Source organism: Molossus molossus, unplaced genomic scaffold, assembly GCF_014108415.1.
Source record: "Molossus molossus isolate mMolMol1 unplaced genomic scaffold, mMolMol1.p scaffold_m16_p_12, whole genome shotgun sequence".
NCBI classification, from domain to species: Eukaryota; Metazoa; Chordata; class Mammalia; order Chiroptera; family Molossidae; genus Molossus; species Molossus molossus.
Window position 1 is genome coordinate 38,623,930 of NW_023425347.1, and position 26,003 is coordinate 38,649,932.

Consider the following 26,003-nt stretch of genomic DNA (forward strand, 5'->3'; position numbering starts at 1 on the left):
TATTTTTCATAGGGCCAATGACCTGCTACCTTAAAATATAGAACATGTTACTGGCTTTTGCTTTGCTTCCATCCATTTCTTTTATGTTTTTCTTTTTAAAATTCTTTTTTATTCATTTATTTGAGAAGGAGAGGGGAAAAGGTGTTCAGAATCACAGTATGGTAGTGATTTAAGATTGTATATTAGGAAGGCCGTAATAGAATCAATCCAAGGCAAATTTTTTTCTAAAGATACTATTCTATTTTGGGTTTCCTTATTTGGGGGGGAGGCGCTTTTGGACCTGCAGGATCAGCTTCCTTTTTGTTTTTCACTTGTTGATCCATGCCTTTCTACTTATTTTTCTTCCTCTAGACTCCCTACACCCACCCACAACCTCTAGAACAGACAACAGTTTTTTAAAAACCACTTAATAGCTTGAATCGTTGAGCTCTGTTGGAGAATAATAGGATCTCTATGTAATATTTGAAAATCCTTTAGTAGTGAGTATACAATAAAGAAATGGCTGGAGTGGCCTATAGGTGAACACTGGGAGCCTTCAGTAATTGATTTAGAGAAGCATCTTAGCTCCTCAGCAACACCTGCCCATACCTGCCTGTCATTGCCTAAGGCTCTTTTATGTTATCTTCTAGCTCATACACAGTAACAATAATATGTTTTCTCCTCAATAGTTTTAGTTTTTTATACATCCTATATGCCTAAGGGATAGAGATTATCCAACTATGTATCTTGGCAGGCTCGGGAACTGTGGGGGGCAACATACGTAGATGGTACCCTCCCCCCCAGGTTTATTAGAAGGTTGCAGGTTGTGGATATTACTTTAATCTTAATCAGGGAGACCTACAGAAGGTCTTATGCATTAGACTGAGCCAGAGTTGTAGATCCTAGACTAAGGTTTAAAACTTTTTATCTGGGCACTGTTGGCCAAGTGCCTTATAAGTAGCTACTAAATAATTACATATGATATTGGTAATTTGGGGCTATCGAGCCTTTCCTCTAAGAAGTGATCATTTATTGGGACTACCCAGAGCATGGAGTATTTTACAAGATACCTTCTAATTTAGGATTTGACCTGGGTCAAAAATCAAGTATTTTGGGTCAGCTTTGGAGAGAAATGTGTATTCATTGGGAAAGGTTGCTGATCTATCTTTGAAGAAGGTCTAGATCTAGCATATGATTTATTCAATTTGTTAAGCAAAATTTATTGAGTAGGTACTAGGCACTGGGTTTCAGAGATAAGCAAAGTTATCTGCTTGCAAGGAGATTGTAGTCCAGTGGAAGGAGACACCTTGAACCCTAATCATTTGCTTTACTAATTGTTCTTGGTGTGAGCGGTAAGGAAAAAGCTTCGCAACACTTGATGTAAGATTTGAGGAATGAATAGAAATTTGTTAGCATTTGGAGAAGACACGTTAGGCAGAGCATAGGACCTGTATAAAACATGGAGGCATGAGAGAACATACTTTCGGGGAATAGCATATAGCTCTGTAGGGACTGAAGTATACGATGTGTGATGAAGAGTGGTAAGTGGTGAAGCTGGGATCCAGGCCCCAGCTGATATGAAAGGCATTGTGCAGAAACCCGGAGGCACGGAGGAATGGAAACCGGAGGAAGGTATCATGTAAACATCAGTCTGGCAGTTACAGGGGGAGGTGTGGATTTGTATTTGGAGTGGAAGTAGGGGATGCTCAGAAAGCCTGATGGAAAGGACAGCTGTTAGTGAACCTTGTTAGCCACCCAGACTAGGGCGGTTTTGGACTTGAATGAAGGTAGTGCCAGTGCAGATGGTAAGAGTGAGACATGAGGACAACTTAGGAAGCAGAATGGGTAGAATTTTATGAAGTTAAATTTAGGGAATAAGATTTGTGAATTTAAGATGCCATTCAGGTCTCTGACTTGAGCTTGCTGCAGATGGTGGTATGATCCACTGAGGTGAGAAATGCAGGGGGGTCAGTGTACAGATGTGCAGGGATGATGATGAGTTCAGGTAGTGTTGCTAATGTCTGAGTGAATCTCTCATTTGACATTTATAGGACATGTCAGCTGGCCTAGAGGCTGTAAGTTAGGCCATGCCAAGTGGTCTGGCATGATATGAACTTTTTAGCGAGAGGGTGCCACAATTTTTGACAACCTTAGAATTATCCAAGTTATAGTCCCAAGTTTTGTGTATCTTATTGAGGTCCATTGTTATAGAGATTGTACAAGTCGTTTTTTGTGTCAATTGTGACATAACTTGAGTGGCTTTTATATTTTATGAAGATAAGAGGACTTAAATACTCTAGTGGCTTCACCAAGAACTTGACCCAGTTCCTCTTGGAATGGGCAGAATGAATTGAAAGTCAGCATCTTGTCCCATACTGATTCCAGGATTGCTGCCATTCCTCTCTGGGAAAATCTTCAGTTTACCCCCGCAAGGGAGAGGGGGCACGCTGTCATCCGCCCTTTCTGACCTGAAGTGTTCTGCTTTGCTTGGTCACCAGCCCTCTTCACACGTAGCTTTGAATTACTTTGACTCTTTCTCAGAGTGTGCTATATATACATATAGAAGGTTAAAAAGTATTAAAAAGAAAATTTTTCAATATTCAATGACATCACTGGAATAAGTGAAGAGCCTTTCAAGGAAAACATTTTGAAGCTCTTGAATGTACATGAAATTTGGTATGTAAATTAAGTAAAATATGATATTTAAATAAATTGTATAACTTTATAGTATCAGGACTTATAAATGCTTTAAAAATATTTTCAATTTTAGTGAAAAAACACTAGCAGATGTAACATGTTTTTACTAATCTTAAGAATTCACTTGCTCTGAAGTCTGTGTTAATTGTAATTAGAATTGCACACGGATGTTTTAGGAACAGCTGGAAACCTCCAGGAGAGAAATGATTGGACTTCAGGAAAGGGACAGACAGTTACAGTGCAAGAACAGGAATTTACATCAGTTACTGAAAAATGAGAAAGATGAGGTGAGTTGTCAGTTATTACAGATCAAGTTTAAGTGAATTTTTAAAAATAATTTGAGGTGACCATTAAGAGCCACTTCACTTCACAAGAAAGAATAATGTATTTATCCTGTGTCAAGTGTATGGTGGACCTCTGTGTACACAATATTGTATCATTTTTAACCGAAGTCGAGAGCCCTGCCCACAGTCCCCTCTGCCAAGTATATCCATTTGGCTCGTGACAACCAGTGTCCTTTCCCACCCACTCCGGATGCACAGGCACTGTGGCTTTTTCTCCGGCACCGGGTGCTTGAAATGCACATCTTCTCTGTCCTTCCTATCTGGCATGCCTGTTCCTGCTCCACCATCTTAGATATTGATATTGTTCATCCAGTCAAGCAATTAATTGATTAACTGGGCACAAGAGTTATTGTTTAAAAAGACAACGCACATTTAAAATCTCATTTCTGAGGCCAATGACATAATTCCAACCTCATTTCTACTTTAATGGTTACTTAGTATTTGGACCTATAGAGTCAATGCATTTGAAATTATTTTTAAATTTATATAAGAAGAAACCTTTATGTATAAAAACATAATGGTTAAAAAATGCTGTACAGTTTGATCCTTGACAATCTGATAACTGTAAAAATATAGTACTTAATATAATTCAATGTTGTGTATGGTTTTTTTACTATAAAGACTGTCAGGGGAGTGTATTTCTTTAAAGACTTTGTGATTTAGATATTTTACCATATTTGGTTATTTAGTAGTATATTTAGTAAGTGGTTAATGAAGTATCTTAACTAAACCCCAAGGTTGTTTATACATTTCCTTGAGTTATTTCTCAGGCAATTTTGACTTGACCTGTTGATTACATGTAGATGGTTTGAAAATACTTCACCTTTAGTAAGGATTAAGTTAAGCATGATCATCTCTAGCAGATATTAAAAAAGAAAACTTACTTTCTATTAAGGGCTGCCTGAGAAACTGTAGTAGAAATTAACATTGACCATGTGTTACTGGCATGCAATAAAAACTCAGCAAATGTTTGAATGTTTGAATTGTATTCTGCTATTTGTACTTTAATTTGAGAACTGTTTATGGTCAGAGAAAAATGAACCTGTTTACCTACTGCCATGAACCATGGCCAATTTGCCTTGCCACAGATTGGTAAGGAATAAAGTGATTCAAGTCATTCCTATAAGGAAGTCACTGCAAAGGATCAGATGACCTCTACTTGTTTCAGATGACACTTTAATCACTTTAACACTTCCATAAATGAGTTTCTGGCTTCTAAGTGATCAAGAGTCTGTATGCAGGGTGAAAGGTGTAGAACAGCGATTTTCAACCAGTGTACTGCAAGGATTTTTAAAACATGCAATACCTATTTAGTCAGGAGCATTGACCTATTTCCATTAGATTGTCTAATTAAAAAATGACAATAGCCCTGGCTGGTGTGGCTCAGTTGGTTGAGCAGTTCCCCATGCACCGAAAGGTTGCCCGTTCAATTCCCGGTCAGCGCACATGCCAGGGTTGTGGGCTCAGTCCCCAGTAGGGGGCATGCAGGAGGCAGCTGATTAGTGTTTCGCTCTCCCTCTCCCTTCCACTCTCTCAAAATCAATAAAAATATTGGGAAAAAAATGACAGCCAATACGACAATAGCTGTCCAGTGTGAATGAATCAAAGTTATACTTATTTTTTTGTTGATTGGCAAAAAATATAGTAATTTTTGGTGTACCACAGAATTTCAGTAATTTGTGTATGCCATGAGATGAAAATGGTTGAAAATTGCTAGTGTAGAAGATAATTTAGAAAGTTAGCAACACTTAGAAATTTCAGAACTGAAAATAAAAATTTGATGAGATTAATTTAAATTATATTTTAAAGAATAATTTCCAGTGGTTATGGAGAAGGAAGAATAATCCTAAAATTTTAAAAATGTTTTATTTTATTTTATTTTTTTGGTACGTGCCCCTACCAGGAACCGAACCTGGGACTCTCTGGTCCGCAGGCCTATAATCCAACCGCTGAGCCAAACTGGCCAGGGCTAAAACTGTTTTATGGAGAAGTGAATGCTAGGACCTCTTTTCTCTTTTGAATTTGTGAATTTTAACTGGACTTATCCTAAAGGGACACATTTGATAGAAATTCTTTTTTCAGGTACAAAAATTACAAAATATCATTGCAAGTCGAGCTACTCAATATAATCATGATATGAAGAGAAAAGAGCGTGAATATAATAAACTAAAGGAACGTCTACATCAACTTGTTATGAACAAGAAGGATAAAAAAATAGGTAAGAAGCAGCAGCTAAGATTAGAGCAAAGAGAATAAATAATTAGTACTGTGCTAAGAAATAAATGTAAAAGCATTGAGCACAGTCACTTCTGAAGTGTTATTTTCATGCTTTATACAGTTTTTAAAAAATGGTGTATATCCATATAAACTACAACTTGAGACAACTGGTGAGTGAAAAATAGTAATTTTGCTGTGCTTACTAATTGCATATAAGAATCGTATTTCTTGCTAACATGGCAGGTGTGGATTACTCCATAGAGACAAACTAAGCCAGAGGACACACTCTCTGATCTTCCATAATAAAGAACCGTAATATTAAAAATCAGGATCAGTTGCTGAGTATCAGAAGTATGTTTTTGAAAAAAATGTTGGCCAAAATGACCAATAATTTGTCATTTTGAGTTCCTTTAAGTTGTACATTTTTGAAGCAACTATTCAAAAGGATGGACTATGAAAGTTGCGCTTATATTTGTGTCTAAGGTATACTTCTGTCTAGTATTTTTTTCTGAAAATTAATGTATAACTTCATCACAGTATGTGCATAAGAAGTAGATCTAAACTTACACAAAAGCAGAGCTACACAGATAGTTTTGCTGGCCTGATAAGATTCAAGGAACAGGAAATCTGCGTTTATTGACTGAAGCATGGTTTCCAAGTGGACAGTAGTCTGTCTTGTAACCTTGTTTTGTACAGTCATGCCCCTAAACTCTTTGTAAACTGAAATTGGACTTGCATACAACAGCTAATGGGCAGATGTTTCCAGCTGTCACGTGGTGGGCTCTGCCTGCTATCAGCAAGCAGTTCAGTGATGACTGCATCTCTGTATAGCAGAGATTTTATTTTTAAAATTATTGAAAATGAAAGTGTAATAAGCAAGACAAGGTTGAAAATCTTTAGGTATTCTAAGGTAGTGAATCTTGAACTACACTTGGACACTCACTGTTTTTTTATTTTTTTAATGTTTTTATTGATTTTTTTAGAGAGAGAGAGGAAGGGAGAGAGAGAGAGAAACATCCATGTGAGAGAGATACATCATCAATCGGCTGCCTCCTGTACACCCCCCCCCCCCATTGGGGATTGAGCCCGAAACCCTGGCATGTGCCTTGACCGGGAATTGAACCAGGACCTCTCAGTGCGTGGGACAGCACTCAATCCACTGAGCCACACTGGCTTGGGCCACTAATTGGTGGGGTTTTTTAGGATTTTTTTTTTTTCCTTTATTGATATTAGAGGGAGAGAGAAGAAGGGGGGGGACATCAATGAGAGAGAACATCAGTTGGCCACCTCCTGCATGCCCCCCACTGGGGATTGGGTCCACAACCTGGGCATGTTCCCTGACGGGGAATCGAACCGGCGACCTCTTGGTGCATGGGTCAGTGCTCAACCACTGAGCCACACTGGCTGGGCCACTCATTGGTTTTTAAGGTTGGTTAACCTTGTGTTTATTTATGAAGAAAATAAAGGATTAAATGCTAGAAGTATAACAAGTATCACCTAGAGAAGTTTATTACAATTTTACTCTGGTAACAAAGCCCTTACTTTATTGGGGCAGGGGGGAGGACTCGCTAGTTCACAAACCCAGTTGGAAGTAACAGGTTCATAATGATTTTATCAGCTCTAAACTCTCATCGTACTTCCTTCTTATGCCAACTGTTTCCACCTACACCTGGTGCAGACAAAGCATTAATACTGACGGAGCCTCAACTCCTTTACTGCTGCTGCTGCTGCTGCTGCTGATGATGCAGGGCTTTGCAAACTTCTGTAAAGGTCAAATACTCAGTATTTTCGGATGTTTGGGGTCTAAACTCTGTATCTCTGCCATTGTAGTACAAAAGTAGCTGAAAGACAATATATAAACAAATGGTGTGGCTGTGTCCTAGTAAGTCTTTATTTATAAAATCAACCAGCCAGCCTGCAGGACTTAGTTTGCCAACCCCAATGATAAAATTAATGATGATAATAAAATAACATTTATTAGGTACTTACTGTGTTAAGTGCTTTAACATTTCTTTTGTTCTTCACAACTTCTCTTTGTTAGATACTTTCATTATTATATTACCTGTATGGATGAAGAAACAGGCTTAGCAGATAAATAAGCATAAGATCTCAGTGCTTATAAATGATGGAACTGTAATGTGAAATTTGGGCTGATTGAACCCAAATCTTAATCTGTATACTAGGTTGATTTACGTGCCTGATAAGTTATAGAGAGTGTATTACCGTTTTAAACACTTAAACGTATATGGTGAGAATTAGTATTGTTTTGTGTGTTCTTTTTTGTAGCTATGGAAGTTTTAAATTATGTGGGGAGAGCTGATGGAAAAAGAGGCTCTTGGAGGACTGGTAAAAGTGAAGCAAGGTCAGGTACAATTTAAATTGATCAATTTAGTCAGACTTTTTCTATACTGCATTTTCACAGTGACAGTTTCTTTTTTAGGAATGAAGAGGAAATGTATAAAATTCTCTTGAATGATTATGAATATCGTCAGAAACAAATCCTAATGGAAAATGCTGAACTTAAGAAGGTTCTTCAGCAAATGAAAAAGGAAATGATTTCTCTTCTTTCTCCCCAAAAGCAGAAACCTAGAGAAAGAGCAGATGATAGTACAGGAACTGTAAGTGGCTCTTTGTTCTCTCATATAGTCTTCAGGTTGCTAATTAGAACAGTTGAAACACTAGATAGATATTCTCAATGGGGACACTGTTGATATTTTAGAAACAGGAGGACACTTTCTGCCATGCTACCCACAGTCACCATGACAACCAAAAAAATTTCCCTGTATGTTTCCAGACGTGTCCTGGGAAATGATGGAGGTTATTTTCTGAGGATTTCATCTATGCCAAACACTGTGATAAGCACTTTTATAAACGTTGTGTCATTGCATTCTTATTATAATGTGATGCTTTTGATGCCATCATTATCCCCATTGTATAAATGAAGGCACCTGAGGCACAGTAGTAGCTCAGTGTCACACATGACAGAGCCAGGGTTTGAATCCAAGTCTGTCTTACCCCAGACTTCATGTTTTTAACCACTGTGCCACATATTCTTTAAATATTTTATTTTAAGTATTGTGTACTTAAGCATGCTCTACTTTTCAGGGAGTGGAACCTTTGTTAACTTTAGGAACCAAATAATCATTCAGTTCATAAATACATTGAGTGTACATTATGTTCTAGTCCCTGGAAAGAAAACACTAAAAAGATTTTGACTTTTCCCCTTGTCTTTGTGTCTTTGTTTGGGATGCTATAACAAAGTACCATAGACTGGTTTATAAACAACAAATTGATTTCTCACAGTTCTGGAGCCTGGAAGTCCAAAATCAGGGCGCCAGCAGATTCGGTGCCCAGGGAGGGCCCTCCTCTTGGTTGCAGATTGCTGACTTCTTGCTGTATTTTCACATGGTGGAAAGGGCCAGAGAGCTTACTGGTCCCCTTCATAGAGGCACTCATCTCTTTCACGAGGGCCCTGTGCATGACCTGATCACCTCCCACAGGCCACCTCCTAATACCATCCCACTGGGGGTTAGAATTTCAATGTGTGTGTGTGTGTGTGTGTGTATTTTTTTATCCTCACCCGAGGACATTTTTCCATTTTTTGTTCAGATAGAGTGGGAGGGAGAGAGAGAGAAACATCAATGTAAACGGGATACATCGAGTGGCTGCCTCCCGCAGACCCAACCAGCGCTGGGGACAAACCGCAACCGCCGCACATGCCCTTAGGGGGAAGCAAACCCAGGTCTCTGGTCCGCAGGCCGATCCTCTAACTGCTGAGCCAAATGGGCCAGGGCTCAATGTATAAATTTTGAGGGAGCACAACATTCAGTCCACTGCATCCCGCAAGAAGCTCTTGTGGGGAGAGAGAGATGTAGAGAGTAATAATTCTATCACCATTATAGGGCTATATAATAGGGTGGTGCCATGTGTAAAACAAAACAGTTATGGCAATCAAGGAAGGCCTCATAGAGCAAGTGACATTTGAGTTGGCACTTAAAAAGTTAGTTGTTTGTGAGGTAGAAAGCATGGGTAAGCATTTGATAAAGGGAGAATAATGTGTGAAGGTTCGAAAAAACAAGACAATGGTGAAAAGATTTTTTATGTTAATTGCTTTACATCTAAGTTTAAATTCTGGATTCAAGATTTGTGACGAAAATCTGAAAATAACAATGTTGATAGAAAATGCTAATTACCAGCACGTCACTAGAACTTGTTTTTGTACCTTCCTTTTTGAAAGTTTGCATTCTGCCACTTCACTTTTTTGAAAACCCTACATTAGTATGTGTTTTTGCTAAGTAGAAGAGATCCGAAGAGGATTTTCACTTTTAAATTAATAGTAATTGCTTCTTCACTTGACTCCATTTCAACTTATGGGAGGTTTTGTAGGCACTTGGATAGCAGGGGAAACTGGTATGTTTGTAGTATCACAGATCCCTTCAACCCATAAGCCCATACCACCTCTTACCTTTTTTTTCTTTTTTAAAAACATTACCTGAATGTTCTTTTAAACTCTACAATTTGGGGCCTGCTTAGTGTCTTATATTTAACCTTTTCTCTCAAAATCTCTCCCTTCTGGTCAGGTTCTTAACATTCACTAATACCTCCCCAAGATTGGCATAGTTTCTGTTACTCCTGTAGTTGCTTAAGTTTTTGGCCCAGCCTTTACTAACTGCTCATTACCAGCTTTTAGTCAGCAAAAGTAGGTGGTAAATCAAGAAAATCCTTCTCAGAGAATTAAATTCCCCTTCTCTCCAATTATTCAGCCAGCAGGTAGCATCTGTGTAATTCATAATTCAAATGTTTAGGTTTGGAGAAACAGTTTCTTAAGTATATTTTCAGTTTTTTAAAAGATTTTATTTTCAACCAGCTGGTGTGGCTCACTGAGTGTTGTCCCATGGACTGAGAGGTCCCGGTTCAATTCCCGGTCAGGGCACGTGCCCAGGTTTCGGGCTTGATGCCCGTAGGGAGTGTGCAGAGGCAGCTGATCCATGTTTCTCTCTCTCTCCCTTCCTATCTGTCTCTAAAAAATCAGTAAAAACTTGTTTAAAAAATAAGAGATCTGTTTTTCTAGATCCTTTTTTTTTTTTTTTTTTACAATTGAGTAAATCAACTATATCTTCCTTTTAAGGAAAAATTTTGGAGCATTATAGCGAGAAGAATGAGATGTAATATTGGAATGTCTAGGTAGCATTCAGGTTTCATTTATTTATTATTTGCTTAGTTAATTGTAGCCAAAATTTATACTCAAAGTTCACATTAAATTAAATTTTTATTTTCATTTTGTGGTTTTAGAGTTTCATTCATTTTGGAAATGTGTAGCAATTTTGTTCATTTTTTTTTTAAATGATGGATTTTTAGTATTTTTTAAAATATATAGAAAAGAAGGTATACCTCTTGGGAAAAGTTACTGGCAAATAGCTTTGGAAGATTGATTGGCAAAAACCAGAGTCACAATGAGCTACACCCTGGGCATTTCCCCACCTGCTCCCCATGGTGACCTTGACCTCTACAACCTATTACTGACCTCACTATTGCTACAAATCTTCAGATTTAGTTAGGACTGACTGTTTTATGTAGATTCAGATTATTATGACATATTCATTTTAATAATGTTTCTATATGTTCTTTATCCTTTGATTCTAGGTGATCATATGCAGTAATTCAGTTTGTTACACTTTCCTGTGATTTGATGTCTTGGTAGAATTTACAAAGAAAAATAATCTCCAGTTTTTTTTATCTTTACTTGAGAATATTTTTTCGTTTATCTTCAGATAGAGTGGGAGAGGAGGGGAGAGAGAGAGAGAGAGAGAGACATTGATGTGAGAGAGAGACACTGATTGGTTGCCTCCTGCATGACCCCGACCAGGGCTGGGGACAAACCACAACTGAAATACATGCCCTTGGGAATCAAACCATACCAGCCAGGGCATCTCCGGTATTATTTTGTAAATTTACATGAGAAAATAGGAATAGTAGTTGCTTTTACTTTGGAGATTATTTCACAGGTTTATTTAAGCAGCCTAAGATTGTAGACAGGTTGATCTAACTTGTCTCAATTCTACCTCTTTGGCTGTGTGACATTGGGCATGTTATTCTACGTCTCTAAGCCTGAGTTTCCCCACATTGATTTGAGTAGTACTTAACCTGTGGAAGCATCTAACACATCAGACAGGTAGTAAGTCTTCCTCACACAGCTCCATGACTCTTGTCACTAACTCTGGATTCAAATTCAGGTTTGAAGAGACCTGAATTGGGGAATGTCTACCTTCAACATTAATTGCTTTTTCTTAAAATACTCAGTCATATATTCTTAAGAGACAGCACAGAAATGATTTTGATAAGTATTTGACAATCAATCTGATTACTGCTTAAGTATCTAAAGCCATTTTAAGATACTAGTCTTTTCATCTCTTGTAGGTTATCTCTGATGTTGAAGAAGATCCCGGGGAGCTGAGTAGAGAGAGTATATGGGACCTTTCCTGTGAAACTGTGAGAGAGCAGCTTACAAACAGCATCAGGAAACAGTGGAGAATTTTGAAAAGTCACGTAGAAAAACTTGATAACCAAGGTAACTAACTACTGCCTTAACTACATGCAGTGAGTTGTGATTCTCGGTGAATTTAATTTTCAGTCACTTAAAAAGCCATGTTTTGAGATCAGACCTGAAGTATTTTAGCTCATTTGGGTAGTTTGAATCTCACTGAGAAAATACACTTACTTGGCTCTAGGAGTGAATCTCTGAAAAGAAGACATCATGATTCATGAGCGCTGAATGCAGTGTGCAGCTGGATGAAGTGGTCAGTGTACTGAATCTTGGAAATCAGGAAACACTAATCAGCCCTGGCCAGTTTGGCTCAGTGGTTAGAGCGTCAGCCTGCAGTCCAGAGAGACCCGGGTTCAGTTTCCACTCAGGGCGCGTACCTCGGTTGCAGTTTGTCCCTGGCCCTGGTTGGTCGTGTGGGTGGCAGCCACTCGATGTGTCCCTTTCACATCGATGTTTCTCTCTCTCTTTCTCTCCCTCCCACTCTATCTGAGCAAAAAATATGGAAAAATGTCCTCGAGTGAGGATAAAAAAAAAATACTAATCATTATATGGTACAAATATGAATGTTTTGCTTATTCTAGATACTTGTATCTGGGTTCCTAATCAATTTTTTAAAATTTTTTATATATTTTTTTTATCCTCACCCGAGGACATTTTTGCACTTATCTTCAGATAGAGTAGGAGGGAGAGAGGGAAGAAGAGAGAGAGAAACATCAATGTAAGACACATCGACTGGTTGCTGCCCACATGACCCCAACCAGGGCCAGGGATAAACCGCAACCAAGGTACCTGCCCCTAGCAGGAACTGAACCCGGATCTGTCTGGTCTGCAGGCCAACGCTCTAACCGCTGAGCCAAACCAGCCAGGGCTTTATGTTTTTATTGATTTTTTTTTTTTTTTTTTTTTAGAGAGAGAGAAACATTGATATGGTAGAGAAATGTTGATCGGCTGCCTCCTGTATTCCCCCTACTGGAGATTGTGCCTTGACAGGGAATTGAACAGGGACCTCTCAGTTCATGGAAAATGCTCATTCCACTGAGCCACACTGGCCAGGCTAGTAATCCCTTTTTAAATTATTTTCAGAATAATAGATGTTCAGTGTTTTTGTGTCAATTAGGGAGTACATAGAGTAGAATATCCAGGTCTCTATTCCCTGTGTGTAACACTTACCAGTTTGGTGCATATCTTCTTTTTTTTTAATCCTGTGCCCAAGGATATGTTTTTTATTGATTTTAGAGAGAGAAGTGAGAGAGACACACATACACACAGACATTGACGTGAGAGGGAAACATTGATCTACTGCCTCACGTACAAGCCCTGACTGACCCCAACCAGGGATCGAACCTTCAACCTAGGTATGTGCCCTGACCAGAATCGAACCCATAGCCTTTTGGTGTACAGGACGATACTCCAACCATCTGAGCCACTGGCCAGGGTGGTGTATATCTTTCTAGACTTTTCTCTTTGCATTTGCAAAATATTTATTTAAAAATTCATAAAAAAACAAAAATTGAGTATCTTAGACACCTTCTCCTGTCAATACAGATAATATAGATAGCTCTACATTGATGAATATATTAATATTTTATATTTATTAACGTTTACATGCTTTTAAATCAAGAAAATTAAGTTTCTGCTAAGTAAGTGAAGTCTATTTTTAAAAATTATTCTAAATTGTCAAAAATAAAAAACTCAGTGCCAGTTGCCTTCGATAATAAAAAACAATGAGCGACATTATTATAAGTATCAAAATTAGTTTACATGAGATTTTACTGATTTGAATGAGTCATCACTATTAGTAAATAGCAAGTATGTTTTGACTTCATATTTGTTGAATTTAATACCAGAGAGCAAGATTTATAGCACTTCATTGTTCTTTGAAGAAGTGTCAAAAGAACATAGTTTATGAATGTTATTTTTCACTTTTGTGAATATAGGTTGTCCATTTTTAATTAGCACATGATCTTCAGTAAATATGGATTACAAATTAAATGTTGGCAATAAAGATCTGTTTGTATGGATATCGTTTAGTCCAAAAAGAGTACCAATTTATAGTTGTTATAAACTCCTTACAGTTGCTTAGCTTTTTAAAAATTTTCAAGTGTTGCTCTGGCTGGGTGGTTCAGTTGATTGAAGCGTCGTTCTATACACCAAAACTTTCGGATTTAATTCCCAGTTAGGGCACTTACCTATGTTGCATGTTCAATCCTCGGTTGGGGCCACCAACTGATGTTAGGTACTTTCTGATAAAGAAAAATTTTCAAGCATTAAAATAATATAAATTTAATTTTATTATAGCTTATGAAAAATTTAAAGGGCACAGGGAAATAACTGTTTTTGGAAAACCTATGGGATTCCAGAAAGAGAAAAGTTCTGAAAGCCTTCATTTTATTTATTTATTTATTTATACTAATTAATTTTTGTTACAGATGTTTCTCCTTTTTCCCCCACTGATTCCCCCCTCCCCCTCCCTCCCTGCCCTGTCCCCAGCTTTGTTGTCCATGTCCATTGTTCATGCATACATGCATGTAAGTTCTGTGGTTTATCTCTCCCCCACCACCCCCTCTTCTGGGGATTGTCAGTCTGTACCCCACTTCCACGTCTCTGGCACTACCCCATTCCTCAGACTGCTATGTTCATTATATTCCACAAATAAGTGAGATCATATGATACTTGTCTTTCTCTGTTTGGCTTGTTTCACTTAGGATGATACTTTCCAGGTCCCTCCATGTCGTCTCAAAGGATAAGAGATCTTTCTTTCTTACAGCTGCATAGTACTCCATTGTGTATATGTACCACTGCTTTTTTATCCATTCATCTACTGATGGACACTTGGGCTGTTTCCAGATCTTAGCTATTGTAAATAGTGCTGCTACAAACATGGCGGTACTTACATTCTTTCTGATTGGTGTTTCAGGCTTCTTAGGGTATATTCCTAGAAGTAGGATCACTGGGTCAAATGGAAGTTTAATTTTTAATTTTTTGAGGTAACACCATATTGTCTTCCATAGTGGCTGCACCAGTCTGCATTCCCACCAGCAGTGTACTAGAGTCCCCTTTTCTCCACACCCTCGCCAGCACTTGTTTGATGATTTGTTGATGGCGGCCATTCTGACAGGTGTGAGGTGATACCTCATTGTTGTTTTAATTTGCATCTCTCTGATGATTAGTGATGTTGAGCATTTCTTCATATGTGAGAGCCTTCATTTTTAAATATGTCCAAAAGACACTGTAAACTAAATGGTGACTGTTAAATGTTACGTCTAATTACTGCTTTGTGTTAGTTTCAAAGGTACACCTAGAAGGTTTTAATGAAGAAGATGTAATCTCACGGCAAGACCATGAGGAAGAAACTGAAAAACTTGAGTTAGAAATTCAACAATGTAAAGAAATGATTAAAACTCAGCAACAGCTTTTACAGGTAAATGTGAGTTATTTTTTAAAACTATTCTTCCTTGAAAAGGAACCAGGATGTTACTGAAACTTCCTAGATTTTATTCCTTTATTTCATAAGATCTATAGTATTTGACATTTAAATATCTGCTCTAACGGGTAGTTCTCTGCTTCCTAACAGGTAGATTTCATATCACTGCTTAGTTGGTCTTTGGCAGTTAGAGTAGATGCATTTGGGAAACGACACACCGCAGTGGACATTCTCATTCTTCCTGAGTACTGTCCATCCCCTAAAGTTTGACCCGCCTTCCCTTGTCATTTCAACTTGGTGGAGTGTTTGTTGCAGGGACCTCTGGAACTTACTGTGTCTTAAAATCCAACAGCAGCAGCTTGCTACTGTGTGTGATGATGATACGACTTCACTGCTCCGAGACTGTTATTTATTGGAAGAAAAGGAACGACTCAAAGAAGAGTGGTCCCTGTTTAAAGAACAAAAAAAGAATTTCGAGAAAGAAAGACGAAGCTTTACAGAAGCTGCCATTCGCCTAGGAGTAGAGGTATTTTAAATAAGTGGCTTTCCTTGTAGAGCTGTTCAGAGTTGTGAGGAGGCCTCAGGAAGAATCCGTCCAAGTTCTGTCTGTTTAAACGTATTTTACCAGTGACTTCATAAATAACTTGAAATGAAAGGGATGCCAAGCATGTGAACTGTAGAAGGATATCTTTTTGCCTTTACCAGATTTGGGGATTGAAAATTTTTCAAAAACAACCAAGCATTCATCATCCCTTTTGGATTAGCTTTCCTGTTGTTAAGTGTGTAGCATCACGAGAGATTTCGTGTGGGCCTCTGTCGTCCATCCACTGTCAGTAGGTATGGTGTCAGAAGACAGTACAAACAAGAGCATGTTTGTGGTTTTTTTATTTAAAAAGGAAGTATGGTAAAAATCCAGTCCCTCACTCACGGTGCGTGCCTCACCTTTGAGTTTGGACTGTTGTGTGTGCACTTCTGCAGTGTGCTGTTTTTACTTAGCAGTGTCACCTACAGATTTCCCTTTCAAAAGTTAGAGAAGTAATGTCAGTCATGGTTTAAAAAATAAAATCAACCCATGCAGAAAGCTGCAAAGTGAGAAAGCATCCTCCTTTCTCATCGCGTTTCTTTCCTTAAAGGTAACCACTGTAACAGGTTTCTGTTTGGCATTCTTCTGGGAAATACTATTTTAACTTTAATACATTTCAACGTTTTTTCCCCCTTGATATCAGTCCATTGATTCCCCGCTGTGAAAGAGAAGGCGTTTGATGTCGTTATCTTACTTACCATCTGCACTGCTCCTTTGTTCATAATGTTGTTACTTTTTTAAACAACTTTTTTTGTTTTTTTCTGGTTAACCTTTTTACTTTGAGTAAACTGTTTAATGCTCCTACTTCATGTGTGTGCAGCTTCAGACAGTATTAATTTATCCTTGCTATGGAAGATGACATTCTCTTCATTGCACTTATCTTACTTCTCTTGGCCCTGTACTTCTCAATTTTTGTGATAGTATTTTTCATTGTCAAGTGTTACCATGTTTATATTCTGGCCTATAATATAATCCAGGTGTAAGTACTTTGTGTATGATTGAGACTTAAAAATTGAAAACCAGGAAAGAATATTGATAGCATCATGGTTATGTAAATGTTATTCATTTTATAACTAAGTAATATGTTTGGACACATAGAAAATATTCTATATTATTAAGACTGCCATCTGAAAGAGAATCTTCTATGTATCACTGTGTAGTGAATTATTTTACTTTCTTCCTAGTGTCCTTTATGATTTCCTGATTCAGAGTCAGCTGTTATGTTTCTTATACCTCATATTAGCCTTTTTCTTGGGTTCCTCTTTAAGTATGCTGTAGTACGTTATTAATTTTCTCATAGTAGTGTGGTGAGTGAAAAATATTTTGAATTCTGGAATATATAAAAAATATATTCATACTTGATTGATTTGGCTGGATATAGATTCAGGTTCCAACTTTTCTCATTGAAACTTTGAAAAAGTTATTCCATTTTTTCTGGTATGTGGTTTTGCTCATGAGAAGCCTTATTATAATATAACCTACATTACTTAGTAAATACCCTGTGTTTTGTTTCCTTTCCACCTCCCTCTCGGAAGCTTTTGGAATTTTATATCCATCAAGTTCTGAAATTTTATCAGAACCTGTCTAGCTGACTCCTTTTTGCCTGAAGATAACACTATATTTCTTTAGCTTAGGGAAATTTTTTTCTATTCTGTATTTTTCCTCCTGTGACTTCTCCCTCATTCTGAAACTTTTATTAGACAGATGTTTGGCCTTCAGACTGTATCTATAGATTGACCTTACGTTCTGAATGTGGGGATGTTCTCTCACCTTTATCTTGTACCTCAGCAGCCTGGTGTTCAGCAAGGTCAGTTTCACTATTCACTTCATCCACTGAGGTTTTATTTCAGAGTTTATCTCTTAAGTTTTTAATGTCTTTACTTTTTGCTTTTCTTTATATACCATTGTGTTATTTTATAGGTGTTCACAAGTCTATTGGATAGTTTATATTATAGTTTTTTTTAAAGATTACTTTTTCTATCTTGAACTACCTGTTATCCATGATCAGTTCTCTTTATCTTGGCCATTTTTTCTCTTATACTATTAGTTTTCTTCAATGTCTGGTGATGAATGATTTTATATTAATATTTATGAGTGAAAGACTGTATGTTGGTTATTTTAAATAGTTGACATGGATTTTCTCCACAATTGTGAAAGGCAATTTCATAAATAGCTATCTTTCTCAGGAAACAAAAACAATCTGCACTAGCATTTTCCGTTTTATAGACCACCTCTGTTTCTGAGCTCATATCCCCACCCTACTCCAAGAGATGCTTGTGCTACTTTGCATATCGCTCCCAGTTCTCTGAGGGGAACCTCTCTGCCTCTGGTCTGGGGGGTGGCAGGGCCAGGGAAGGATGGGAAGGAAGGAAGGACCAGAAACCTAAGGGGTGGGGTAGAATTTAGTTTAGGATTCATCAGCTTTATGGAAGGGGGAGGTTTGACATCTGCCCCCTTGTGGTTTAGTGGTGCTGCTCATACTGGTAGATGGTTGGAGGATGAGGGCGATGCTTGATGAAGCCTTATGTCCTTTTTTTATGTGATTTATTTACAGTGGGGTGTTTTTTTATTTATGATTTTATGTATATAATGTTCTGTATGTTCAAAAGGTATGCTAATATTCTGTATGTTTAAAAGTTATGCTAATATGCTATTTTTTTTACATTGTCCATTTGAATTTATTCAAAATTGATGTGAAAAAGCGGTGATTAGTTTGTTTATTAGGTGAAAGAGGTGACTTTTTTAAACAATTTTCTTAAATGAAATTTTTCTTAGTTTTCTAGGTTAATTCATTTGACTTAAGGAATATTGTATGTGGTGGCCAGAAGGCACACACATTTAAATATCTAGAGAAATCGTGTGAAATGGCAACTATGTGAATGTTGAAATGTTGATCAATATTTCTTTGGTTTGCTTGTTATGATAGAGAAAGGCATTTGAAGAAGAAAGAGCCAGTTGGTTAAAGCAACAGTTCTTAAATATGACTACCTTTGACCACCAGAATTCAGAAAATGTGAGAGTTTTCAGTGCCTTCTCAGGAAGTGAGTATTTCATAAACTCTTTACTCTGAAAATGCATGTAAGTAAACTACTGTAAATTATTAATAGGAAACTTTGGAGAGCACCAGTAAGAGCTTTCTAATTGGAACTAAAAAATCAACTTTAATATTTTATTTACTGTGGTCAAAATGGGAATCACAAGAGGACTGTACATACCAAAGACAACTTTTGTTGTGTGATAATGTCAAATTTTTGAAAATTTACATAACAAATATTTATTTTATTTATATATATATATTATGTTTTTTAATCCTTACCCGAGGACATTTTTCTATTTATCTTCAGATAGAGTGGGAGGGAGGGGGAAAGAGAGAGAGAAACATCAATGTGAGAGAGACGCACTGACTGGCTGTCTCCCACACGGCCCCTTCCAGGGCTGGGGACGAACTGCAACCGAGGTACGTGCCTTTGACCAGAATCGAACCCACGACTCTTTGGTCCTCGGGCCAGCGCTCTAACTGCTGAGCCAAGCTGGCCAGGGCAAAACAGAAATATTTTTTAAATGATCCTTTTAAATATTTGTGGAGTCAGCATAACGAAGATTACAGGATGAGCTAAACTAGCGTTCTGTGTCTCACACCTTATTCAGAACTACAAATGATTCATCCCAGTTAACCTACAAATGATTCATCATAGTTAATCACTTTCACTATATTTATTACCTCACCGTATACACTGCCTTTTTTTGCCCACAGGTTCTGATCCAGATAAGCTTACAGTGCACTCAAGGCCACAGCAAAAGCCCCACAGGGTGTCTAACGGGTCTCCAATTTGTACCTCTAAACTTACAAAATCTCTTCCTGCTTCTCCTTCGACTTCAGACTTTTGCCAGATGCGTTCCTGTGTATCTGAACATAGGTATTGGTCTATCGGTCATCTTCTCACGTATACATAACATAGCTGGAGTTGCACTGCTAAGGAAAAGTTGGCATGTTTGTAGAATTAGCAACAGTAGAGGTTTTTGAGAGGCATTTAGTAGGTTGATTCATTCATCATGCAAATATTTATTGGGTGTCCCTTATCTATAGACAACTGTTAGGTGTTGGGAATACAGTTGTGAGCAAGATAGATCTAGTTAGTCTCTGTCTTCTGGGAGCTAAATGATATAATGTGATTTTTTTTTTAATTTCACATTTTAAAATACAATTTAGAATATAGTCTCATTTATAGGAATCACTTAGTATTTTAAGTACTTAAATTTTATTAACTAGAAGGATATTGTTTTGACAGTTTTTGTAGAGCACATGTTTTAGTTCCTTTCGGTGTGCCCATTGCATTGGTGTGGAAGGGCAGAGCACCGAGGCGAGCCTGCCCATCTGACTGTAAAGAGGATCTATGCCTGAGGATGACGGGGTCACACAGCTGCTCCCCCTCCCAGGAAACCCATGGATTGCTATTAGCTGCTGCATTTTGGTATATTCCTCTCTCAAGTTGAATCATTTTCTAAGATATATTATCAGTTCTCCACCTCACACCCTATTCCAAGAATAGCTTTGAACTAATTGGCTAGACCGTGGCTAGTGATACAGAGGAAGAGAGGAGAGCTGTGGGCTGCGTGGAAAGTGTGTGCTGATCGCTTTCCTCTGCAAGGAGGCGGCGGGCTGCGGGTCTGGCCGTTTGCCGGGCGCCTTAGGAAGCAGGAGCGGGCCCGCAGCACCCTCGCAAGGCCTGGGGTAGTGAGGGACGGTGTGGAGCCTAGTGCTGAAGAAGCCGGCTAGCCCTGGGGCCAAGAACGTAAACAGATGAATTTTAAAACAAAAACATGAAGCTTTAAAAAAGGACAAGACACTCTAATTTAGAGTTGACTTTCAAAAGAATTAGGACACTAAGTCAATGTTGGGAGCAAAGAAGAGCTAGGGAAAGAGCCGTCCAGGCAAGTGTGGGGACCCTGAGGTGGGGACACTGGTGTGTTTGTGGTGGTGAGTGTAGTTAGCAAGCAAGACCAAGAGGGGGGGGCAGAGGGGTCACATCCTTTAAGACCCTGGGTGAGTAGATAGGGATTAAACTGTTATTTTGTATAAGTTAGAAAATATATAAATATAGAGAGAATAAGATCAGGAAACCCTGTGTACCCATCACCCTGCTTCAGCAGTTGTCAATTCAGGATAATATTGTTCCTGTGTGACCCTGCTCTGTTGCCTCTCCACCTGCCGCATATGCTCTTGAGATTTTATCTATAAAATAGTTTTAGTCTGTATTTGTAGGTTAAATATTATTCTAAGGGCAATGGAAAAGAACTGGAGACTTTTTAAGCAGGAAAGTGAAAAAAAAAAATTTTAATTTTTAAAAAGATTACTCCAGTCCTGCCAGTATGGCTCAGGTTGAGTATCAACCTATGCACCAAGAGGTCGCAGGTTCGATTCCCGGTCAGGGCACATGCCCAGGTTGTGGGCCCAATCCCCAGTGTGGGGCATACAGGATGCGGCCAGTCGATGTTCTCTCTCATCGATGTTTCTGTCTTTCTCCCTCTCCCTTCCTCTCTCTAAAATCAATAAAGAAAAAGAAATTTATTTATTTATTTATTTTTTAATTAATTTATTTTTTAATCCTCATCCGAGGACATTTTTCCATTTTTTGTACAGACAGAGTGGGAGGGAGAGAGAGGAAGAGAGAGAGAGGGAAACATCGATGTGAAAGGGACACATCGAGTGGCTGCCACCTGCACGACCGACCAGGGCCGGGGACAAACTGCAACCGAGGTACGTGCCCTTAGCGGGAACCGAACCCGGGTCTCTCCAGACCGCAGGCGGATGCTCTAACCGCTGAGCCAAACCGGCCAGGGCTTTTTTTGTTTGTTTGTTTAGGTAGAGTAGGGGGGAGAGAGAGGAACAGAGAGAGAGAGAGAAACATCAACGTGAAAGGGACACATCGAGTGGCTGCCACCCGCACAACCGACCAGGGCCGGGGACAAACTGCAACCGAGGTACATGCCCTTAGCGGGAACCGAACCCGGGTCTCTCAGGACCGCAGGCCGACGCTCCAACCGCTGAGCCAAACCGGCCAGGGCAAGAAATTTTTTTAAATAAATAAAAAATATACATCTATACATATATATATATAAACATAAATGGATTACAAAAATGCTTTTCTGTTTCTTGTATTCCAAGGTTTCATACTGTACGACATCAGTAGCGTAGAAACAGAATTTTGAACTTAAATTTCATTAAGCTGTTCACAGTGGCCTCAGAGAATGAAACAGGACAGAGGCATGTAACTAGTTATCAGGAGAGAAGTTGCAGCTTGGCGTAGTTCTTGAAATTTTATATTATTTGGTAAATTTGGGTTTCTGATCCTGAAGCACCTTGGGTCTGGGTTTTGTAATAAGGTTACAGCAAAGTAATTAGTAGTATTTGTAGGTAATTTCTATAACATCCTCACTACTCCTTCACATTAGGATGGAATTTCACATAAAGGCTGTGCCTGGGTTCCATGCAGAGTAATTGTACTAAATTAAAGAATTTGGTTGATCATTCATCTGAGATGGCAGGGATTCTGAGGGCCGAATTATAAGCAGGTTCTTTTTTTTTAAAGCAATGTTTGTTTTTGGTTTAACTTTTTATTAATTAATGCAACTTAATTTTTTTTAAGATTGCCACATTCTAAGATGGAGTTGGTAGACCAAAGTCAGAAAACATGAACATTTAGAAAAAAGTTTTTTGTGACAAAAATTCAACCTCATGAATTTGGAAGCAATCATTTAACAAGCTGTCTCTGTTTTGAGGCTGGTTGCAGAGCATGTTCAGGTTGTATTGCTGAAGTTAGGAGCTGTGTCTTTGTCCAGACACTAAAGTTGTGATTGCCTGACACAATTAATGAGCGCTGTTGTCAGTGCTTAGTGTATGTTAACTCATTTAGTTCCTGCCCCAACCCTGTGAGATAGGTTGCGTTATTATTTCTATTTTATGACTATGGTAGCTGCAGAACAGGGAGGTTAACTTACCACAGTGGTATAGTAAGTGGTTCAGCTGAGGTATGGCCTCTTAACCATTTTAGTAAGCACTCATTAAGTATCTGTGGGTGAATGGATGGGTAAATGAAACTGCATGAACAAATAGCCGAGGACTGATAGAAACTACAGAGACTGGAAAATAGTAGCAGAAAGATGGGGTATGGGAAACTTTCGCTTTCAGAACCCACATGTTCTCTGTCTATTTTGGGTTTTAGCTGGGCAGCGTGCTTTAGAGTTAGACTAAAGAGATAAATAAAAAAAATAGATGGATAACATAAAAGTGAATAATGAGGCCATTTTGAAAGACTTAATTTATTTGGATCAATGTGTCCTGAAAATTTCCTCAGCATGGACAAGGGAGCAGTCAGCCTGTAGCTGTTGAGGCATATCTACAGTGTAGGAGGAGGAGATGCTTACTACGATCTGCCTTTCTTTCCCCAGCAGTTCAGTCAGTGTGCTAAATATAACTCCTGAAGAGACTAAACCAAATCAGGTCGGAAGAGAATGTGCAAATCAGAAGTGGAGCGTGGCGGCAAGACCTGGGTCACAGGAAGGCTGCTGCAGTGGGTGCTCCTTGGCCTACACAAATGCCCACGTAGAAAAAGATGACTTGCCTTAGACATGTGGACTGGAATTTTTTTCATTAACATGTTCATCAAATTTCACATCTAAATTGAAACAGGGTGTGTCATAAAGTCAATCATCTCTAATAATTTAAGATGGTCTCAGTTGTTTGTTTGAACTTCCTGTTCTTCTCCCCAAAGAACTAAAATGTTAAATCTATTTAAAAGAATATAAAGGTTTGGATATGTATTTTTAGTAATAGAGGCATCTGGTTCTGTGAATAAAGTGATGTATAGATGTTTGGATGGAAACAAAAGCACTAGAATGAGTTTCCTCTTATAGGTATTAAAAATAGCACTTTTAGAAAAATGATTGTTGTAAATGTTTCAATTTTGTCCCATATATAGTTGAGAGTTTAGCCTTTACTTGAATGTATACTGTAGATTTTTAACAAAGCAAGTTCTATATTTATTATGTTTAGTGTGATTTGAAATTTGCTCTTTCATGTTTTAAATAAAGTGAAGTTTATGTATGTTTTGTACATAGATACACATGATTATGTTAAGAGGCTTTAAGATTTAAAAATTGTGCACATCCATAATTATAGTATTTCATGCCAATAAAATTTTTATTAGTGGGATTCTGTTTACAGGTGTATTGGAGCCATTGCCACATTGCGTGTAAGAGTTTTTGGAACCCATTTGAGCAATAAATATTCAAAAGCTATTTCATGAAGCCAAGTTCTTTAGATAATTAACATTACTAACATACATTTTTGAGATTTGTACAGCATTAGATTTTTAAAATATATGTAGATATAATTTTTCAAAGGAGTATTGATTATAGGGTAATAGAGGTAAGACAACAAAAGTACCTTTGAATAAAGCAATTTAAGAATATTGTCTCAAGCCTGGCCAGTGTGGTTCAGTAGTTGAGCATTGACCCATGTACCAAGAGATCGCCAGTTTGATTCCCAGCCAGGGCACGTGCTGAGGATGTGGGCCAAATCCCCAGTGGGGGGCATACAGGAGGCGGCCAATCGATGTTCTCTCTCATCGATGCTTCTGTCTCTCCCTCTCCCTTCCTCTCTCTCTGAAAAAGAGCATCGATCTGCTGGAAGTTGTGTTTCACCCATTAATTCTGCTGTCATGTGCATTCCACTCCAAAATGATTCCCAGTCACACTAACTTCCCAGGATGTGGAAGCGGCTGCCATACTGGGAAACTCCTGGCTCCACACAAAAAACTCCTAGGATCGTGTTTCCCTTCCCTTTCTAGGTATTTGTTGTGTACTGATGTTTTGACCTGGTTAGATTATGGTATACAGTGTACTTCAGCATGAAAAGTTCTGGTAACCTTAAATGTTTTGTTTATCAGTATGCAAATCTGAAATATTTTGTACCTGAAGTTGGTTTTTACAAGGCATATCCATTTTGATTTTTCAAACCATAAAAGTGGCAAAGAAAATTTAAGAGAAAAACTTTATTTCCTACTCTAAAAATTTTTGAATCTTCAATTTATGATGAGAAATTTAATAGAGGCATAATCATGCCAGAAAATTAAGATTAAAATTTAATAAATAGGTATTTTCTTGTAGAAGCAATGTATTAAATGTTTAGATTCATAGAACGGTTCATTTTTTCCTCACAGAATTAATATATTACTTAAGAGTTCCATATTGCCTACCTTGGACTTGTTCGTAGGCTATGATAACATGGTTTTGTGGGGAAATGTGTCCCATGGTGTATGGTGGAAGGGAGAGTGGCCTGGAATCCAGTGTTGACCTCCCCTGATGGGCGGGGCAGGAGATCTTCAGATGTGTGCGCAGAACGCCGTGAGCTAGCAAACCCCTCATTTGATGGCCCTGTTGTAAAAATCTTCCAAATATGTTGCCTAATATAAAATATGCTGTTAGTTACAGGTTGGATTTAAAGTAAGTATGGGTCATGAAAGTCTAGTTAATATACTTTTCCATGTGTTTGTCCTTAATTTTTTTCAATCTCATAATAAGCATTTATAAACTGCCTGCTGTATCAGGACTTATTTCTACATCCTAGTCAGTGGGGATCAGAAGACAACTAAGCCTACTCCCTGCAACTGAGAATCTCATACTTGAGTGGAAGACCAGCTCTATAAAACTAAATGGTAATAACTGATAAATGCTATTCAGACATCGTTAATAAAACTTGGACTGATTGTTCTGCTCCAGGCCTTCATAACAGTGACCTGGCTAGGCTTCTATTCCAGTTAGTCTTGGCATTATGTCCTATGGAAAGTAGTATGGAATTGATACCTTACTGTTTTGTTTTGCTGCATCTTTCTGATGGGTGTTTCAGGCTTCTTAGGGTATATTCCTAGGAGTGGGATCACTGGGTCAAATGGCAATTCAATTTTTAATTTTTTGAGGTAACACCATATTGTTTTCCACAGTGGCTGCACCAGTCTGCATTCCCACCAGCAGTGTACTAGAGTCCCCTTTTCTCCACACCCTCGCCAACACTTGTTGTTTGATGATTTGTTGATGGTGACCATTCTGACAGGTGTGAGGTGATACCTCTTTGTTGTACCCCCATGTTCATAGCAGCACTATTTACAATTGCTAAGATCTGGAAACAGCCCAAGTGTCCATCAGTAGACGAATGGA

The 26,003-nt window shown here is 38.3% G+C and overlaps 2 protein-coding genes across 18 annotated transcripts in view; both read left to right on the forward strand.

Annotated features, from left to right (window-relative positions):
* The window catches only part of LOC118626117 (SSX family member 2 interacting protein), a 45,887-nt gene extending 21,623 nt beyond the window's left edge, over positions 1 to 24,264 (forward strand). For 6 of the 17 annotated variants that reach the window (XM_036255464.1, XM_036255461.1, XM_036255462.1 and 3 more), the window contains 10 exons: positions 2,853 to 2,963; positions 5,103 to 5,238; positions 7,524 to 7,599; positions 7,678 to 7,855; positions 11,655 to 11,805; positions 15,066 to 15,208; positions 15,558 to 15,731; positions 18,715 to 18,829; positions 19,543 to 19,705; positions 23,238 to 24,091. In XM_036255464.1, coding sequence (XP_036111357.1) covers positions 2,853 to 2,963; positions 5,103 to 5,238; positions 7,524 to 7,599; positions 7,678 to 7,855; positions 11,655 to 11,805; positions 15,066 to 15,208; positions 15,558 to 15,731; positions 18,715 to 18,829; positions 19,543 to 19,705; positions 23,238 to 23,415 — 1,425 coding nt within the window. In that variant the 3' untranslated portion in view covers positions 23,416 to 24,091. Of the gene's footprint in view, positions 1 to 2,852; positions 2,964 to 5,102; positions 5,239 to 7,523; positions 7,600 to 7,677; positions 7,856 to 11,654; positions 11,806 to 15,065; positions 15,209 to 15,557; positions 15,732 to 18,714; positions 18,830 to 19,542; positions 19,706 to 23,237 lie in introns of all 17 variants that reach the window. The other 11 variants (XM_036255471.1, XM_036255470.1, XM_036255474.1 and 8 more) reach the window with 9 other exon arrangements.
* Positions 24,265 to 24,997: 733 nt separating this feature from the next.
* CTBS (chitobiase) overlaps positions 24,998 to 26,003 on the forward strand; it is a 36,260-nt gene continuing 35,254 nt past the window's right edge. Inside the window, exon 1 of the mRNA XM_036256937.1 lies at positions 24,998 to 25,504. Within this exon, the coding sequence (XP_036112830.1) occupies positions 25,502 to 25,504 (3 nt within the window). The 5' untranslated portion in view covers positions 24,998 to 25,501. The remainder of the gene's footprint in view (positions 25,505 to 26,003) is intronic.